Source organism: Solenopsis invicta, chromosome 8 (genome assembly GCF_016802725.1).
Source record: "Solenopsis invicta isolate M01_SB chromosome 8, UNIL_Sinv_3.0, whole genome shotgun sequence".
Lineage (NCBI taxonomy): Eukaryota > Metazoa > Arthropoda > Insecta > Hymenoptera > Formicidae > Solenopsis > Solenopsis invicta.
The window spans coordinates 12,956,952-12,978,281 of record NC_052671.1 but is presented as its reverse complement, the minus strand read 5'-3'; the positions used below and the strand labels follow the sequence as shown (position 1 = coordinate 12,978,281).

At 35.5% G+C, this 21,330-nt stretch overlaps 2 protein-coding genes across 3 annotated transcripts in view; both read right to left on the bottom strand.

Annotated features, from left to right (window-relative positions):
• The window catches only part of LOC105200681 (netrin-1), a 309,346-nt gene that overhangs the window by 104,511 nt on the left and 183,505 nt on the right, over positions 1-21,330 (bottom strand).
• Positions 6,860-11,560, bottom strand: LOC105200674. Of its 2 annotated transcripts, XM_011168327.3 has the most exons (3): positions 10,862-11,560; positions 10,435-10,785; positions 6,860-10,219 (listed from the first exon to the last, which is right to left on the bottom strand). In XM_011168327.3, the coding sequence occupies exon 3, from the start codon at positions 10,129-10,131 to the stop codon at positions 8,287-8,289; it is 1,845 nt and encodes a 614-aa protein (XP_011166629.2). In that variant the 5' UTR covers positions 10,132-10,219; positions 10,435-10,785; positions 10,862-11,560; the 3' UTR covers positions 6,860-8,286. The 2 variants fall into 2 exon arrangements, with proteins under 2 accessions (XP_011166629.2, XP_011166628.2); XM_011168326.3 differs by having other exon boundaries at positions 6,860-10,785.

Sequence of the window (21,330 nt, the reverse complement as noted above, 5' to 3'; positions counted from 1 at the left end):
TAAATGAATGTTATAATAAAGCACAAAATAAGCAGTAACAATAACAATAAATTAACGTTAAAATATAAATCAAAAATATAAAATTAACAATTCATATTTATATTAAAACTATTGACCGATAACTACGTATTTAAAAAAACTTTTTTTAAGTAACATTTTTTTATTTCTAAGCCAATACATTTTACAAATGTGATTTTATTAATAATCGCTGTCGATATTTTTCGATTGATATAATTTGACTATTTTTTAGCTCAAGATTTGAAATCGTATATAACAGCTACGTTTAGCTCTGCGTAACATGCAGCGAATCGAGACAATGCAAATGTTCTGTGAAAAACGATCACAACATCGTGATCACCGTTGACTGTGAAAAAGAAGATATTTCGCGAAAGTTTCGTGTCTGCTATCTTCGATAAAACAAAGGCAATTCGCAAATCCTTGCGAAATGTCTGGCGGGATAAACTGTTCGGGAAGTATTTCGAACTTTCCACCATCAAACGAAACCTATCTAAAACTTGTAGTATAAGACATGTAAACCTGTCATGAATTCAGTGTTTTTGTGCGTATTCTCGAAGGCACAACGTACTTTAAAACTAAACCTTTCCTTTTTCAGTTTTGTAGGACAAATTCGAAACAGAACAAGTCCCTATTGGACGTGTAAAAAGAACGGTATAAATTCGCCATAATAATGCGATGGTTTGGCACAAAAGAATTGTTTTTTGAAATTTCAAAATTCGTTTAAAATCATAAAAAATTTCAAGTTTTGTAATAATTTCATGCAATTGAATTTGTATGTATTAGCAAACAGCAACTCATTTGTTCGTCAATTACCGCACGAAATAGTTCACTTTAATTCATGTTACTGATTTTCCATTTTCACATCTATTGACACTAGCGGATTTATCGACGTCAGCAGAATTTTTTAAATATTTTTTTACGTTGTTATAATAAATACTTTTTAGCAAACGCGGTGAGTTATCTCTGTATGTTCTTTTAGTAATTCATTAATTCACATTCATAACATTTTATATAAATAGAATAATAATTGAATTTTTAGTTCTCGTTCATTGTCACTCGATGTGTCGACGTAACTGAATAAATATCAAAGAGAGATCCTAACTGCTCTTTGCTATGGAAACTTAAAAGATCAACTGTTCTGTACTTGGTATATCAAAAATTGCGAAACGGTGTTGAAACGTTCAAGATCATTTAGGATTTGAAATAAAACTGGTAATTCTGAATAAAAAGAAACTTGCGCACTGAATACCGCGCGAACGTTCTCACTAGCACTTTAATTAATTATCCTTGGGAATCTTGAGTTTAATTTTCTTTATTCAATACTTTCGCTTCTAAAAAAGTCTTTAAATGACATAGATACCATTACAAAATAAATAATACAAATTAAAGGAATCATAATTAACAATTGTTGAAAGTAACAAGGATTGTCATTAAATTAATGCGTTTTAAAATTAATTTACTTTCTTAGATAAAAAAAGATAAAAAATTTTCTTCCGGATTTCTTTAGACCTTCATCCCCCGTCGACTTGACTAACGAAGCTCTTTCTTGTACAATTTCAGGTCCATCCTCGTCGAGAGTTTTCTTTACACGAAGATGTAAATACTCCAACAATATCGTCGCTATCTCGTATAGCGGCGGCCGTGCGGTTAGGTGCATGTGCTACATAAAATACTATAAGTCCTTCTGTTTGCTCCACCTCACACAAAACTTTGGATTTACCGGAGACATCGCCGTCGTTCACCAGAGGCTGATGGATGTCTGTAGCGGACAGAGCTGTAGCTGGAGAGCCCTCGAGTCTTCGTAGCGGCTCGTTTCCCGTTGGACATGCGTTTTAAAAAGCCACGTCAAAGATTGAAGTGGCGCCGTGTTTCCCTTCATTCTCCGGCACTTTCCTTCCTCCGCGGAGATCCGGGATTCGTGAATATTTCATACGACCGCGACAAGATTGTTATCCGAACAAACTACTTGAAGACATCTCGTTTCCTTTTCACCTCTTGATTCGACTCGAAGGCTTCCCGTCTTTGAAATCAACTTTACCCTTGGCTTTATAAATTCGTACAATCCGACGAGCTCTCGTTTCCACAGCGAACCCCGTCGTGATGTGTGATAACGACATATGTGTGTAACAAATAACTAAGAGTCATTTTGAAAGAATAAATATTACAAATGTCCATCCGCGATGAGAACGTAAAAGTGTTGAGCTTTCTCCGTGTAAGCTCTCCGCGTCTCGCTCACAGGGTCCCATTATCGGTGCCATCGAAGAGCCGAGCTCGAGAGAGCAAGGATAATTCAGTGTCTCGTATCGCGCATACCTATTCTCGTCCTCCGCATTCTCTCTCACTAGAGCATCGTGGTCGTCGTCGTCGTCGTCGTCGTCGTCGTCGTCCTCGTAGGGTTCCCTCCCCTCCCGGAGACTTTTCGAGTGTCCTCCGCTGTCGAGAGCGCGCGCACTCCGCAGATGACCCCCGCGAGATACACACATACCTGGGTGGACCCCGGAGGGAACAGGTTCTCCGATTCGCTCTTCGGCGTAGCTATACGTAAACGGGACATGGTGCGTGAAACGCGTGCGCGCGCGCGTATGTGGGATGCCCACCTGTGGCCGCGTGGAGATGTGTAGAGAACGACGACGACGACGACGACGACGCCCGGAGCCCGGAGCCCAGGTCGGACTTATGTAAACAGGCTTGCGTGAGGAGAGCCCCGCTGGCTGCCGTACGGCCGCGCGAGATACCGACACATTATGCGCTCGACGCTTTCCGCACGCTCGCACGCACATGCACGCGCGAGCGAGCGTTGTATCTCCCGTCTCTTTCGTACCTCGCACCATTGTGCGCATCGCGCACGAGACGCGAGGATACCACTCCTCGTTACCTCCTAAATGCAGGACTGTACTGTATAATGAGTCTTTTACGTGCGACGCTGCGAAGTGGCGAAGTCATATCTCGACTTCATAATTCTTCCACGAAGAAAAAATTTCAAAGCACAGTTTCATATGAAATAAGGTGAAGAACAGGCACAGTTTCATATATTATTCAACATTCGCGAACATAATTGCGTCTTTTTCTATAATTATATAATCACGATCGTGACTTGTGTACCATGTCGAAGTAACACAAGCCTATTTGGTCTCAAACAAGAAAAATAGATACGTCAAGAAAATGTCAATTAGAATTTCTCCAGAATTTACATCATATATAAAAATTATCATATCACAAAATGATAAATTAAGAAAAGGTATGTAGTGTCTGAGATTAACAAAAATCACTTAATTTTATTTTTTTACTCTATTTATGAGAACATTGAAATACACTGTATATTTTATTATAGGGAGCGGTAGTATTTAAAATAATATTATTTTAAATAAGTATTTAAAATAAAATAGTTATTTAGCATATATTTTAAATAACTTCTTGTAATCTATTTCCCATTTTAAATAGAGAAAAGAAAGCAATTATTTAATTCTAAATAAATATTTTAAATAAGTTTTTATTGCTGGTTAATTTCGTTTAAATTTGGCTTTTTTTATTAAAATCAAAAAACAAAAACTAATGTTGTAAACAGAAGTTAATCGTATTTCAAATAATATTATTTAAAATATGTATGTAAAGTAAAATAAAATAGTTATTTAGTATTTATTTCTTAAATAACTTCTTACGACCTATTTCTTACTTTATATTTTAAATAAGTTTCTGGGATCTTTTTTATATTTTTTATTTGAAATAAGAATCATATCAGTTATTTTACCGATTCTTATTTCATTATCTTCATAGAATTTTTTAAAAATAAAATAAATTAGAAACTAATCAATTTCTCAAGGTAGGCCAAGAATGAATAATAAATTGCGAATAGTTTAAAATATTTAATCTGTAGCTAGAAATATCATAAATAATATTAAAACGAGTTTCAACTTTACTTAGTTTTCTTTAGTAGTAAAAACATCTTTGTTATAAATCTTTGCAACTGTTCAAGTTTTTCCGATATTTGATTGTGGGATATTGATTTATATCATAAAACTTCTTTAGTTTCAAGTCGATGTAATTGACGACTGCATTATTCATTTTGATCAAAAGATACAGAAAGAAATCTCCGAGACGAGAAATTATTAGATTTAATTGTTACCAAGCGTACATTGTATAAATATTAATATGTATGTGAATCCGATCTATTTATATTTATTACTTATGTTTTTTGCGTTTAATTTTTTTTATTATTCGTCAACAGTTAAATTTTATTATTATGTTTTTGCGATTGAAGAAGACTAATTGTAAGTAAAGTTGAAACTCGTTTCTCTCGCTATATTATTTCTAGCTGCAGATTAAATATTTTTAACTAACACCCGCTAATTTGTTGCTCGTTCTTCGCCTACTTTAACAAATCAATTAATTTTATTTAAAATAACGAGCAAGATACAAGTATTTTGATTTTTAAAATAATCGGGCTTTACTCAGCTTACGTACTTTAATAATAAAACTTTAAATGTTATTATTTAGTTGCAATCTCAATATATTCGTAACAAAAGATAATATATTATACACGCGAAAATAGATTATTAAATATTAGAATTTTATGTAAATATATAAATATTGCATACAAATGTTTTGTACATTAAAGAAAAACTCATAATTGTTTACGTTGAGCACGATCGTTTTCGCAGAATATCCAATTATCATGTGTTATTATCATTTTTAATTCAAATATATGTACATTGGAACGTATTGTATGCAAAATCTTATTAGTGTCACGTGGTATCGATTAATGCCGCTAGAATGGCGAGATTCCATTTCAACCGGCAAACTGCATTAGCGAACTTTGTTAACGAGCAGTCGCGATACTCGAAGACCTTCATATTCCAAATTACGACGATAGTAACGATAGATTTCCCGCGGTGTGTGTACACACGTCTCATTATGCGAACCCGTGCGCGAGAATTCACTGTTAGGATTTGCGCACATTCGAACCCGCTTTAACCTGCGTTTCCGACCGACTTGATAGCGCAAGCGAGCACTGGAGCACGAGAATGCGTGCTCGTGCAAAGTTGCCCCGAGGCGAGCTCTGTTTGTGATAACTCTTGCCGGATACTGAACGGGAGAGCTCTCCCTTCGACCAGTTCTCACCGCTACACGAGACACATTTGAAACAACGCGAGAGCGATCGCGGCGGCGTTGGGTTTTCGCAGGTGGACAATGCGAAAATTTCTCGTGAAATAGAAAACAGATCGTTTTATTTCACCCTCGTAAAATTCTCGTAAAATCCATTTCGCGCGGAGACGTTCAATTAGTACGCTCGATCGAGAACGGCCGCGATGATCGTCGCGATTCATTCAAAGTTACTCGTGACGTGGTTGAAAAGCAGAAATCGGGTAATGGTTGAAATTTATTGCAAATCACGTTTCACACACGTTCCTCACAATTCACAAAATTAAATTACACGATACCATCGGAAAGTTTTATTTTTACCTCAAAAAAAATTTTTCATTTTATTCTGCCACCTAAATTTTACCGTGTGCGATGATAAGCTTCGAACAACTTGACAAATATGAGAAACAATAGAAATTTTTGAAATATTTATACAAAAGACATTTTATAAATTGCTTAATAAAAACTATGCAGCAATGTAAACCAGGCAACATTGTAAAATGTTCTGGCAACATTTTTATAATTCGAGAAAAAATTTTCTTATATTATGTCATATACGATATATATGATTACGCATATCACATATGAAATTTGTCCCCAGAAAAAAAATTTATATATAAATTATACATAATTATATACGAAATATGTCTATACATATTAAAATATATATAATATATAATTATGCATTATTTTATATATGTATAATTGTACATGTATATAAAAATGTTTTTCCTGGTCTTTATATGATTATATATTTAAACTTATCAATAAAGTTTTAAACAGTTTAAATGAATGTAAATTATTTACAAGTTTAGAAAGGCATACATCTGACCAAAAAGTGCATTTGACAATCACATTGTTAACTGAAAAGATAATTTTTCAAATTTTTCGATAAAAATTCAAGGGTAGATTCTTAAGAGTATGTAATTGCATAAAATACAACTTAAAAAAATTGATTTGTTTTTACCTTCCAAAGAGTCCTGCCCTCTTAATCGCGAGAGGTTGACGCAATTACGCACATGCGAATGAAAATCTGAGTGACTTCGCGATGCGCAAAATCGGACGACAGAGATGACGAGGAGAGCGGAATGACGCAAGAGGGATAAGACGACTTTTGCCTAAGGCTGTCGTTTATGCTTGACATTTATCGGGAACGACATTTCTATCCGATATTCTTTCATGCATTGCTTAGGCCCCTTGTTACTCAAAGCCGCGCACAAATTGGCGATCCCGAGATAACGCGGTCGTTAACCGCTGTATTGCACAAGCGCTCGTTCGCTAGGTAGGTATAGGTAACGACGGGGAGAGTGGACAGAGTATAAAAACCGCGAAAACACATGGGAAGATCCGCGCGCATCCCTTTCCTTCGTTTCTTTTTCCACCGGGCTTTCCTTCGCCCGCGCGCTGTCATCATTAACCTTCCCGTATCGCTGAAGGGTAATTTTGCGAGGGATCACTTAGACGTTTTTGCAACATTTCCTCGTACGAAATTAAAGCTTGGTAATAAACGTAATTTATAGTTTCGGATATCGTCAATTTCCTCGATATCTTTTCTTTTTCATAATTCCCTTTTTATTCAATTCTCAGTAGAATTATGCATCTTTTAAAAGACCTCGGTTAATTATATAGAAAATTAAGTCCAGAATGACTTGATTTTCGCATATGATGTATGTTTGGGATTGAAAGTATCTAAAAGCGATGCTTTGATGCTCTTACGGTTTATTAAAAGAGAGCTCTCATCTGAACGAACAAAGTTAAGCGTACATATATATTAAGACTGCTTGCGAAAATCAAAAGATCAAGAAATCGATTTTTCGACCGACGTGCGGTTGCTCGCTACTCGACTCAATGCGGCTCTAACATCCTGGCCGCCTTGAAATCTAAATTTTCAAACTAAATGGAATGATCAAAACGAAGAAAGATATTATATTGAGTTATGAATATAAGAATAAACTCTGGTTTAGGTAAACCAAACTAACTTAAAGTAATAAACTAAATTAAAATAATAAACAAAATTAGACCTTATCTTCCTAGATCGCTTCCTAGACATTAAACTCTCGCATGAACAATGTACTATAACAAACAACAAAGAAAGGAGACTCTCGGTAATTAATCGTCACATGGTAAAGTGCAAAGTTTTTTTAACTTTTTCGAAATTGTCCGTGCGATGTTTTGACATCTGCGACTCGCACCACGCCGTCCGTTCCTGGATAGACCTTCACAACTCGGCCCAAGATCCACTGCAGAGGAGTCTGGTTTTCTTCTGCTAATAATACGACTGTGTCAGTCTTTAAATTTTCCACCTCCGTGGTCCACTTGGTTTGGTTTTGAAGATGATGGAGATACTCTTTCTGCCATCTGTGCCAAAAGTGCTGTTTCAATTTCAGAATGTGTTGCCATCTCGACAAGTGATTGTCTGGAATATCAATGTAATTTTTCGAAACAGGCTGTGAAAGTAAGGCCCCAATTAAGAACTGAGAAGGAGAAAGGCTAAAAATATCGTTAGGATCTGAAGGAATAGGCATAAGTCTCGAATTTAAAAACTGATTCAATTTTAGTAGAATGTTATACTCTTCAAAAGTGTAAGTCAATCCTTTGGTTACAGTATATGTTTTTTGCTCGATCTTACCGCCTCTCACAAATCCTCGAAATGAGGTGATCTTCAGGGCAAAAATTTCCATTCAATCTTCTGAGTTGCTAGAATTGCCTGCTACTCTGAATTTTGATTTTTTCCTTAAATTATTATTCGTGAAAATAAAAGTCAATATCAATATATCTATATAATTGAAAATGTCTTATGAGAAAATTATGTAAAATCATACTTAAACAATAAAATTTTATATAACTTAAGTAATCTATCCACTCATAATTTGAAATTTCAAATAATAATGATGACCTTAATGCTATTGGAGTAAAATGATAAAAATAAGAATTTTGTATAATTTAAAATATAAGTAACATATCTGAATTTTACAAATAATAGAAACACTAAAATAAGTATGATATTAAAGCAAGAGTAAAACGCATATTGACTTGTCCTGATTTTTTATAATCAATTAGTTTCTTGAAGTGCTTGGGAGAATTGAACTTCTTTGAGATAACATTTGCCTCCACTGTTCTTCAGGAGACTTACTCATTTCTCTCATTGTTCTCCATTCTCTCTCTCATTGCTCTCTTATTTGCTTTCCATTCTTTCAACTTGTTTAGATCAAGACCAATCATTTCTGCTACCTTTTTCTGATTATCTGTATATTCAATATCTTCGTAAGTATATCTGGCATCAAGTGTTATTGCCTTTTCTATTAGGTTTGACACTGTTACATTCATATTAGGGGTAATTAGCTGTTGAAACGTCTCTGCACCAAAAGTTTTATAATAATGGACAGAAGCAACTGCTAAGTTCGGGAATCTGTTTAGATTGAGATCTTTATCTTCTAGATCCAATACTCTCATATATGGATATAGCTCTCCGAGCTCAGCTTTCTTCTTGTTGACAGTGTCAATAAAGAGTTTTATTTCTTCCATTATTTGTGGGTCAGAATGTGCGAGGGTTCTTTGATCTAATCGCAAGTCTATAAAGTTGCTCATGCATGTTACGGTTCTCATTCCAGAGTATGCAAGTAACTTTATCCCAGTCGCAAACTCTGGTATATTTTGATTGTACTTTAACATAAAAAACATGGCATGTCGTAACTTTGGTAGAGTTCTGAGTACACTCGAAATTTTAGAAAAGAAATTCTGATGTACTTTTATCTTCCCAATACGACACCCTAAAGTACTATAAACCGCTGATAAGCGCTTTTTTATATATGTATTCAATTGTGTGTCCCTCATATTTTCAGAGAAAGTTTTATTTATTGATATCATAATTAAATGACATGTAGCTTTGATATCTTGTCTATAAAATTTGTAACCCTCTTTATGTGGGCTTAGAATGATGAGATCAGAGAGGATGGCTTCGTCATCTGTCAGCCATATTTCATCATCGTGATCACAGATATACTCACAATAAGTAGCAACAAACAGATCCCCATAGACGAGGAACAATGAGAGCCAGGGTAATAAAATATCAGGTCCTGATGCGATAATGGCAGAATCGTTACTGATACAAATAGATTCAAAGAACTTTATTAGAATGTTAACTGACCTAGGCAATGGATGTTGGCTCTTCTTCAGTGGGAGTGGGCACGTCGTTGTGGTTGTTGTCAACATTACTTTCTTGTCCGTTTTCTTTCCCATCGATGACTCTGTTTGCGATTTACTTTTATTTGTCTTCTCCAGCATCAAACAACGCTTATCCAAAAAAGTCAGCATTTCTTCTAACGTAGGCATTTGATTATGCTGTTTTTGGCTGATTTCCTTTTCCCATTCCTCTTTCGTTGAGTTGTCGAATTTGCTAGTCATCAAATATATGACCACAGTATCCCAATGTTCTACTGGCTGTCTCAAAGCTTGGAGAGAACGAATGTGAGTTCGCACGTCGTCGACCATATTCCTGAAGCTGATGTGATTTGATTTGGTTATAGGCGTTAATTCAAATAATGCTTTCACGTGCGTGTTGATTATCAATCTCCTATTTTCATATCGCTTTCTTAGCAACTCCCATGCAATGGCGTAATTAGCATCCGAGGCTTCAAGGTCCGCGATAACCTCGAGTGCTTTGTCCCTTAACAGATTTTGAAGTACCTGAAATTTCTGATTAGCGGGGAGATTTTTACTGTGGACGCTCTGTAAGAATGCGTCTTTGAATGTCAGCCATTTATCATATTCTCCGTGGAAAGGTTGAATCGTTAATAAGAGAAGTTTTAATTTCAACGTGTCTTCTGCTTGCTCGTTTTGCTGAATATTTAACGTTTTTAATTTTGCTTGTGCTGTAGCCAAAGCTTCGTAATACATGCTTTCGCATTTTTCCTTGATTTGTGCGTGTTCTTCGATGGCTTGCTGAGTTCCCTCGTCGTGGAGGGCGTACTCCATTTCTTGATGCACTTCTTCGAATTGTCGCCAAATACTAGGTGCTCGATCATAATGCTCTTGTAACCGTGAAAACTCACCCTCGCATATTCTGGCGTAATTGAAAAAATTGGTTAGCTGTCTCTTTAATATAAGTCGTTTCACAGTTAATTTTTCATCCATGTTTTATTTGCTTGTTTGCTCTTGTGCCAAATACGATGTAATTGAAGTTATGATTAAAGTTAACTTTAGATAGGAATGGAGATTGTGAATTAAGGTTATAATTGCTTGCACGAGGATTGAATGTAGGAACTGGGGCTTACTAACCTGGATCGAAATCCTGAATCGTATGTTCAATTGCTGTTGAGTCTTCTTCTGGCCTGCGACCTCGCGCTGTTGCTCAGAATTTCTGCGTTTTACGAGAGGGATGTCTGTCGTTCTCGCGCCTTTGATTCCGTGCTGGCGCCGAGAATACTACTTTCTTCGAGAGGGTCGTCTGTCCTCTTTGCACCTTTGATCCCGTGCTGGTGCTCAGGAATACTGTTTTCTGCGAGAGAGTCGTCTGTCCTTCCCGCACCTTTGATCCCGTGCTGATGCCAAGAATACTACTTTCTGCGAGAGGGTCGTCTGTCCTCTTTGCACCTTTGATTTCGTGCTGGCGTCAACGAGTACTGCTTTCTGCAAGAGGATCGTCAGTCCTCCTATTCTAGTCTTAATCTTTTAATTTCTTGACGAATACAAAAGGAATATTTACGTGAAACGTGTGATCACCATAGCAGCGGTCTAACGAATGCCGAAACGCGTCATGTTGCATCCATGCCCATAGCGTTACTCACCGGTAACGCTGTGGCGCGATCTCTTACAGCCAATGATTTCATCTCAAGCGACCAATGCCTGAGCAAGTAGCCGTGGCGCGCGCAACTCTATCTTAAAGATATCTTACAGAAGGGAGCTCTTATCGGCACGAACGAACAAAGTTAAGCGTACATACACATATGTATCAAGACTGCTTGCGAGAATCGAAAGATCAAGAGATCGATTTCTCGACCGACGCATGCTACTCGCTACTCGACTCATTGCGACTGTAAAGCCTATTGCACAATGAAAAGCACAGGCAATAAGAACAGGGAATAACAACAAGTAATACATTTCAACCAATCAGAACGAGAAATATCTGCGAATCAATCAGAAGTTCTAAAATCTATTACCTGTTGTTATTCCGTTCTTATTGCTTGTGCTTTTCATTGTGCAATAGGCTTAACAATGTAGCTTATAATATGATGAATAAAAAATGTCACAGTCATAATCGATAATTTTTGAATTGTGATGTATCGAAGGAAATTTTGTACTCAGTGAGCACAAATTGAGCACATCTTTTTATGACGATATCCAATTAATTATTTTATATCTTTTACACAGCATTAATTATATTTTATATTACATATAGCACTCATGTAAAACCAAATGCATATAGAGTCGGTCATTTTTAATTGCGTAATTGTATAATATTTCTTGAAAAATATAAAAAAAAATACAGAAAAACGTTTCAAATAAATGTATCATGGTTTGAAGAGAGATAAATAATGATAAAATCAATTTTCAAATTATCAATTTTTCGTTAAAGTTACATAAAGTCATATAAATCCATTTAAAAAAAAGAATTATATGACTATATGAATGAAAAGTTATCACACACAATTCCATTTTTTTTAAATGTTAACTTTTATGTGATCTTCAAAAATCGAAAGATAATAAGATAATAAAGGTTATAAGATAGGAAAAGATAATAAGATAATAAAGATCAAAAGATATCAAAAAAATATAATGAATTATAAAGCATGACTATACAAAAACGTTAAATTTATTTCACCGGCCATTTTACCTCATCCCACACACGTAATTTTTTATATAATTAATGCGGGTGTCTTTTTTAATAATTTTATTTAATAATATATTATAAATATTTTATCAATAGACAGAGTAATAAAAAACACGATATTTGAATTTCAACCTCTTCGATGGTGCATGACTGCCTCCAATCGTTCAACAGTTTTTATTTTTTATATTTTAGAGCTCGTGCTCTTATGCAAATAATATATTTCTCAGTTTTATTCAATTATGCCTCATAATATAGCGTAGATAATTCATTATCTATTATATCTATTAATATAATACATTTTCATGATTAATATGTAAAACGAGTGCGCGAACAATGGATGCAGTCACGAACGTATCAATAGATTGATTTCAGATTAACATAATATTAGCAAAATAATTATTATTAAATTATACGGACGGGAAAGGCGTGATTCTACATTTTTATTTCGAGGATAAAAACAGCCATAGATGCAAAGCGTGAACCATCCGCTTACACGGCATTTTGCTCTTACGCGACATTCGATGAGCTCCGGAAAAGGGCAATGCTTGGACGGGGTGCCCGAGAAAGAGAGATTGCGGATGCCGATTAGTATAATAATATTCGTCTGGTACGAGAAAATGAATCATCGCGAACGAGCGTTGAATTAAGGCCAGCTCTCGCGAGAGGGGCGTCGAGACGCAATCGAACAATTGCAAGTTCAACCCGATCTCCATTCCTCTGGTTCAATGGCCTTAAAGATTCCCTCGTGTGCGACGATCCTCTTTCATTCTTACGTGTTTCCCAGATCATCGCGTTTTCGTAAATCACGAGCAACCTACCATGAGCGATGCATCGATTTTCATCGATTGCCGAGAACATTGCTCTCCGGTCGGATATCGCCGATCCAACAAATGCGCCATGATGCATTAACTCTAACAGGATCAAAAAGAAGTTATCAATTCTATCAAATCAATCCAGGAAAAAAATTTTCTCAGAATTTTTAAATAAATTGGAATACTTTTCAGAAATTTTAAGAATATATATATATATATATATATATATATATATATATATATTAGAATTTTTCATACATGTGAATCATGAATTGTTTTAAGATTTGCATAAAAAAAATCTGAAAAATTTTCTATAAAGTTTTAAAATTATACAAAAATTCCTAGAAATTCTGAAATTTATATAAAATGTCTGAAAATAATTTAAAAAATTCTGAGGAAAATAACTTTAGCGAAAACTTTTCTTCAATTCCTTCTTCAGTTATTTTTCAGTCTTTCTTTATAATTTTACAACTTTTTAGAAAATCTCTCAGATATTTTATACAAATCTTAAAATATTTCAGAATTCACATATATAAAAAATTTTGAGAAGAGAATTACAATAGATTTTCTCAGTATTTCTGAAAAGTGCTCCATATAAAAATTCTGAGAAAAATGTCGCCAGAGTGGAATGGCATAGCGATCAGATTATAAATAATATACGTCAGATATAAAGAATAATTTGATACGTATTATGAAAATTAACCTCTCTACAATCAAATATAATTTAATTTTGATATAATATAATATAACAATTTATATACAAATATTAAAATAAGTTTAACAAAAATACTTCAAGTTGTGCGAAACATTTCGTAAACTTCTAATCATTCAGATCGTCAGTATTATTTTCTAAATATCGGAAAATAAAATTAAACGGTATGTACATCAGATTGAATTTCGCACATCAATGAACAGTTCCAAATGTTGAATCGTCTTGTGTATTTACAGGAGACTTGCCTTAACATATACCATATATGGTATGTCTACATCGTAAAAAATGGAATATGAGAAATCTCGGCAGAAAATGCCGCGACTTGAGATGCCTCCGGCGTCAGAATATACGAATTCAGCACGGTCGATCACACGACGTAACTTTCCGTTACTCGCGCGCCGTGTTCTCGTTACGTGCCGATATTTCGCAGATAGCACGACCCGCCCGTCTGCACGGCCGATATTGCGGGGGTGGTGCGCGCTGGCCAAGTTGGTATGGAAAAATTATTCCGACCCTGTTCCCGGCGAAATCGAGTTGCGAGACGCGTCTTCGGCCTCGAGTTGCAGGGCTCTCTCGTAACGCGCCAGCCAGCAGCCCGATGAGCGGCGCGGCGACGCGACGGTGAGGGGCCGGAAAGACCGCGGGAAAAGTTGCGTCGCGGCGCGGAATCGCAAATTTGATTCTCACGACGGGGTAGCGCGTCACGCCGCCGCCGACGACGACGCGACGTACGGTTAGCTACGTGCGGCGGTTGAAATTCTAGAGACGAGCAGGGAAATCACGTAGGAGGCAGACCGGATAAAAGGTGGGCGAACGCCGGGAACCCCCGCCGCGCGATACGTCGCGGTAATTGGTACCCGAGAATACTCTCGTCTGGTTTCTCTTCTATTTCTTGGCCCGCACTCCCCGCGAAGCAAGCGCGAACGCGCGCGCGTGAGGAGTTATCCCGGGGAACGCGTCGAGGACAAGATGTCGTTACGGGTATTTTAGACTGAGGCCAACCTGTCATTTTCTAACGCAATTCGTTCGAATTTAATCGGGCCCAGCAGGTTTGTATTCTGATACGTCGGATAGAAACTGGGTCAGCAATTATGCAACTATCGTCATTGCGTTAACAATTTTTTTTTAATATTGGATCGCAATTGTCTAGACGAAATGTTTACTATAGGGAAAAATTGAGAAAACCTAGAATTTTGATTTAATTAATTTCAATTAATTTTTTATCCTTGAAAATCGATTTTGATGGGATTTTATTGGTACTCGGGGAGAAATCTTTAGAATTTTATTTTTACATTTAATTTCTCTTTTTGACAAAATTGTTTTTCTGATCTTTTTTTTTTGACAATGCAAAATCGATTAACAATAAATATGACACATTCTCATACAACTCGAAAATTTTTATAAAAAAATTTATTGACAATGGGAGAGAACATCGTTCTAAATTGATATTGCTAGTTTAAACCTTTCGAATTTTGTTAACTGGATATGTGTATTGCGGACAGATCGTTTGTAACCATATTTCAATCACATTTCTCTTTTAAAGTGCTTTTTCAAAATTTTATTTTTAATATTTGAAACTTAAAAGGCTTTTCTCTGTGATCGTATGATCAAAGAAAATTCATTTAAAATTTGAAAATTTAATGTACCTTAAACAATATAAAATAAATTTATCTTGACCGAGGTAATATTTTTCGCAATAAATTCTTTACAATTTTCGTGATAAGGGGAAGGGAGGATCGCAGAAATGCTTGTAAGCATCAAAATTATTAACAATTTAATTTTCATGATATTACATTCTGGAATCTTTTTAAAAGCTATAATAGTAAGCTCTGCTTTCGACCGACATAGCCATTCTCGTTCTTTAAATGTGTTGATACATTTTTTGGTCATATTAGGATTTTGTTTATATTAAAAATATTTAAAATTTCATCAAAGAATTCTCTTAGAATTTTGAATATAATTCCTAAAAAATTTGGAAATTCTCAGGGAATTTTTAAAATAAAATTTAAGTAAACATTTTCTCAAAGATCCAGAATCAATCAAGTTGTTCGTTAAATTTGTAAGTAGGAGAAAAATTTCATTTTATTTAACATATTCAAAGGATACATATGATGTATCTTCTCAGTTTCACTAAGATTAAAGCTAAGGCCCAAGATATTATCTTTTGAGTTGCGAAAGTCTATGTGTAATAAATTAACCGGTATAATTGTATGAGAAATGATTGGTCTTTCGACATTTTCGTTAAGATAAAGTCGAAACGCGTGTTGGAGAGAGTCCCCATAGATAAAAAAAAAGAGACGCGTGGGCATTCCGAGATGCCCCACGCGCACTGCCCGCAGATTGATGAACGTAGCGCACATCTGCATAAAAGCTGCTGTCCGACCGACTAAGCGCCACGGTGTTTTTCTGAGAAGAATCTTGGCTGCGGCAGTTTAGAAACTTGGGTCTTAGATTACTATTTTGCAATTCCGATAGCGAAGGAACGAGCGAGATTATTAATGATTATGGTTTCGCGTCTAAATAGCGCTACATGTAATTTGCGTTCAGGGCTATTGCACTTTTTCAAAGTTTGATTACCAAATTTAATGTATAGTCTACAGGTATCTCAATTCGTTTATACGTAATATATTGGAAACCAGTATGTATATTTTAATGTCGTGTTTTATAGATAGAAACAATTTAACTTGAAAGAAAAGATCTTGTAATTTTTTAATTAGATTTTAAAAACTTTGATATTATTAACATTTTTTAGGACTCTTTTTTTGCATATAAGACGCGTGGAAAAATTATCGTAATGAAAACTTTAAATTAAATATCGCGAGATAAATGTTTATCGCACACATTATCATTCGTTTACACTATATTGCAACCAAAATCACGAAGTAGGGCATCACGTAGCATCCTTTGGAAAGTTTATATTCTACAGGGCAAAGGTTTGAGAACTCTTGACTCTCGCATCTCACGAAAAGTTAACTCATGTCAGTGAAAAAACATTGTAGATAAGTTTCCTAACACATACTTTAAAAAGAAAATTTACATCTTTAAATCTATATTTTAATTCTATGATATTTTGTTCCTAAATTACATAAAATGGAAAATTGCATTTTTTGATAATATTTTTGTTTTACTTTGAAACGCTGTAGATCCATGACTAATCGATGAAACATTGATAAGTCACCGAACAAAATTTAACATAAAAGTATTTTAAAGTAAACCTTTCTAAAGTTTAAGATGTTTTTTTAAGAAAATTGATAAAATGATTTTTCGCAGATATCTAGTTTTTTATGTAAACTCACCTCTTATCAAATATTTTTGTTTGGACACCAAAAAGATTACAGAAAAAAGAGAATAAAAAAAGTATTTGTTAATGTGCGTTGATTCATATAATTTTTTTTTAATTCCTAAAAATTTTTTTGTCCTTTTATAATGATTTTTAAACAATATTTTTTATAGTTCCTTTATAATTTGATATTATTATAAAAAATTATCGTACCAATTTTTTAAAGAAGCATTTTAAAGCTTAGAAAGTCTACTTTAAAATACTTTTATGTTAAATTTTGTGTAATAATGTTTTATCAAGATGCGGCGATTCAATGTAAAAAAAAATATTGAATAAAGATACAAAATTTCTATTTTACGATAATTTTGAAACACAATGTGAAAACAAAATTAAAACACAAACAAGCTCTATCTTTGATTTTTAAAATGCGCATTTAAAAATTCTCCTATTTTTCTTATCGAGAGATTAATTAATTTTCGTGAAACACGATAAAACATGTGACCTGAAAGTTACACAGGCCCATAGAGGGTTAATTACATATTCTGTTTTTCTCATTTTATTTATGTGAAGTCTTTAAACAAATTGCAAACTGATCACGAAAGCGTAAGTTAACTTTAATTTCTGTGTACGCAGAGAAGAGATATTCTCGTTAAAATCACAAATATTAATGGAACTCCTCGACACTTCAGTTTACAAATTGGAATAAGTTGATATTTATCTCCATTTATCTCCATTTAATTTTCGCTTCGTTTTGAAATCCTTTGAACGCGCGGTAAAGCGGATTTCACTCAAACAGAATCTATTTGCTTAAAATGCTGAAGAAAAACCAGAGATTCTTAAAAAGTCACAAGATAAAAGATTTTCCGAAGCGATCTGTCGTTCTATCACTTCCGAAAGCCAAGATAATGAAGAACCGTCGAGCGCGTTTTTCGATAAGATTAGATAGGAGAAGAGCTAGGTCGGATACGCGAGGAACTAAACAAGCGCGAAATTTTTCTAACGATTTAGCTTCGTTAGGCTCGAACGTCTGCGAATCGCTGCGATCCGGATTGCGGTGCTCGGTATCGGTCCCGGGGCGAAGGAGAAACACGTATTCTCCATTCGATTCAAGATATACCGGCCGTAAGTACCTCCGCAGGCGAGCGATTGACGCCCGCCCGTCCCTGGAGAGGAGGAAGGACGAGAGTCGTCGCCGAAGGCCAGGAAACCTCTCGTCGGGATTATCGCGCCCGAGGTCGATCTCTTTCCTTCTCCTACCCCCCTACCCTTTGTTTCTTACTTGCCTTACTCGCGACACCGACGGATATTCAATTTTGGATATGTTTCCGGGCGGACGTTCTCTCGTGACGGCGACATTGTTGCGCGTCGCAGTAAATCAATTTGCGTGGCGCGTTTTATCGTGCGGCTCTCGATAAATCTCGGATAACGGGATAACGCGCCGGTTCTCGAACATGTTCGGCAATTAGAGCTGTCAGCATTGCCGATGTTCGATGATAATTGGCGATGCGTGTTAGAAGAGGGGGAGGGAGGGGGGCTAATCTTTAGGCGTTGAATAATGGAAAGGTTGATACGAGAGCTACCTCCCGTGCAGATACATCAACGCCACTTTACATAGCTGATTCTCGTTGCACTATTTTTGTTTAAGGTCATTGTACCCCCTATACGGCCTAAGATTTGTAATTTTTTTCAAATTTTTCGCTGAGTCCAAAATTAAAAACCGATGGTCAGATTCAAAGTAGGAAACATTTCTAAACATTAATTTAAAACACGGGACAGTTTCAAATATTTACGTGTCGATTTTTAAATGAAGATTTTTAGAAAAAGTGTCATTTGGGTCGTATAGGATACATATGCTCAATATGGTCCAATTATATCATTTCTTCTTTTTCACAAATGTTAAAAAAATTGATCAAAGTGATCTAATATTTATTTAAGTCCAAAATTAAAAACCGATGATGGTCAGATTCAAAGTAGGAAACACTTCTAAACATTAATTTAAAATACGAGACAGTTTCAAATATTTATGTGTTGATTTTTAAGTGAAGGGTTTAGGAAAAATGTTATTTATGTCGTGTTATTAGATACATATGCTCAATATCGCCTAATTATATCATTTCTTCTTTTTCACAATTGTTAGAAAAATGGATCAAAGTGATCTAATGTTTATTTAATATTACATTTAAATAAATTTATTAAAAATAATGTGATAATGTTATACAAGCTTATATAAATGAACAACAATAAAAGGTAAATAAATAGACCTTTGGACGAGCAGATTAAAAATAACGAAAAATATATGATAAATATTGATAAATTTATTAACGTATTGACATATTGTATTAACATATATGATTACACAAAAACTACTTTCGTCAACAATCCACCAAGTAAATAATTGAATTATCTTAACTTTCCTCCTCCCCTTTAAAATTGTTTATGAATCGGAGTTAAATAGGTAGATTAAACTTCATGATTTGAAATAATAAAAGTACTGGAAAAAACATTACAATCGATGTGCGTGTACTCATTATTAATCTAGGCCATATTGTTCTACATTACAAAGAGTCTTCTTTCTTTGACTATTTATATAAACAGAATGCTATGACGAAAATATAAATTAAATGCAGCGTTGTAAACTATAAACATAGAGCTGCAATAATATGAACTGCGAAACTAATAACCATCACTTGATAGTGAGAAAGCGGTAACTTTCATACGAAATATTAGATTATGAGAAACACAATCAAGAAAATTTTACTTTTGTCTTCACTGTCAACGACAGAATTGTTGACGGCCCGTATGACAGCGTTATTTGTTCAATTCACCATGTAACTACTTAGAAACAGCAAATAGGCCGTATTGGATACACTTTACCTTCCTTTTTTTTTTATTTTTATAAGGCTTCTAGGTCGCTCCGTAAACGTATTCGATTTGCTCTTAACTCCAAATTCACACCTCATTTATAACTTGCTAAAAGCACATTTGTAGAGCCGCGGAGAGATGTGTAGGTAGGAGGCACTTAAGTGCCTTTACACACATTTCAGAAAGTATTCGGACTACCCTTTTCAAAGCTGATTATGATTTACGATGATGACACACGTTTTAGGAAAAGCAAACTTGACTTTCACCTCGCGTACGAAGAAATGACAAATAGATACGTACAATCGCCGCTTCGTATCTGTTTTTCATAGAGAGTTTCACCATCCCGGGGGCATGCAGGCAGAGCTCACTCGCGCTTGACAAATGCAACATCTCGAGGGATTAATTGTCAAGTATCGCGAACGATACGAATCGAGTGCACACACAAGTGTCATTTGCATTGCTTCCGGCTGGCCCTCGAGTGGAAAGCGGTACACTGTCACGCCTCGTTCGCTTCGTCTGCGATTGCACTTCCTCCCGCGTCGGGTGTGCAATCCTTTCGTCGCATACGATCAATTAATCTCGCGTGTCACCGATCGTTTTTGCATCGCGCGCATATCAATTTCTTGTAGCGACGTCGTCATAATCAGGGCGGCACTTCCGCGTGAATGAAGACGTCGCGCTTTGTCCGAGCGCTCCAATTCGACGAGATTCACGAGATCCTCGATGAATCCGGGTGGGAGGGAGAGGGGGAAGGATTCTGGCGTCAACACGTAAGAAGAGGATCCGGCGCGGCGGAGGCTCCCCTTTGGAATGCTAATTACTTCATTTCTCATCGCTCGCGCATCATCTCGTTTCGTTACTCATTAAGCGATGATCGATCGGTCCCGCCGCTGTCGTGTGTCCGCGCGAAACAGACGCCGTAAACACCCCTCTCGAAAACGTCCCGCGTCAAACTAGCATTATCGCGCGTTTACCGCGCGATCGTTGTGAATTATCACCGATCATCGTGCCGAAGGAATTGGGACGCGGAACGGGATCGCTTTGTGCTTTTTACCGCGTCACGTCTACCCGTGAAATTTATGACTACCGGTTTAGCGTTCGCGATACAGCACCTGATATTTTTATTCGGCCGCGCGCGTTTATTTTAGATTGTCCGTATTAAAACAGTTGACGTTAGGATAATACGCGTCAGGAATTATTATTATAAATTAAAGTTTTAGCAATGATGAATAAATAGTACAGTGCACTTCTATGAAATATTTTCTATTCTTTTTTTCAGTGTAAACTTGCAATCGAAGGATTTTCTAACTCAACAACTAAACAAGTTCAAAAAATTAAATTTTCAGGAAACAAAAATGCTTCTTATCTTCAAACTATTAATTGCATAAATATGGTATTTTTTCCCAGACTTATGATAGATATAAAAACAAAGTTAGGTTTTAATTAATGCTTTAAATACTAATTTAAAATAAAAAAATTATCTGGACTTTTTAGTTCTTGCGAAAATTTCATATTTATTAATCTCGTAGATATTGTACATTTATCTTTTTTTTTACAATTATAACAATAGCAGTAGATACTAAATAAGATTTAAAATCAATAAGTAATGCAACAGAGCAAACAATTTTTTGCTGTACTGCTATTACTTGTTGATGTTTTGTAACATTAATAATGATAA

Coding starts and splice junctions, on each gene's coding strand:
- LOC105200674 (XM_011168326.3), bottom strand. CDS start 10,290: ATGGATGAAAAATTAACTGTGAAACGACTTATATTAAAGAGACAGCTA.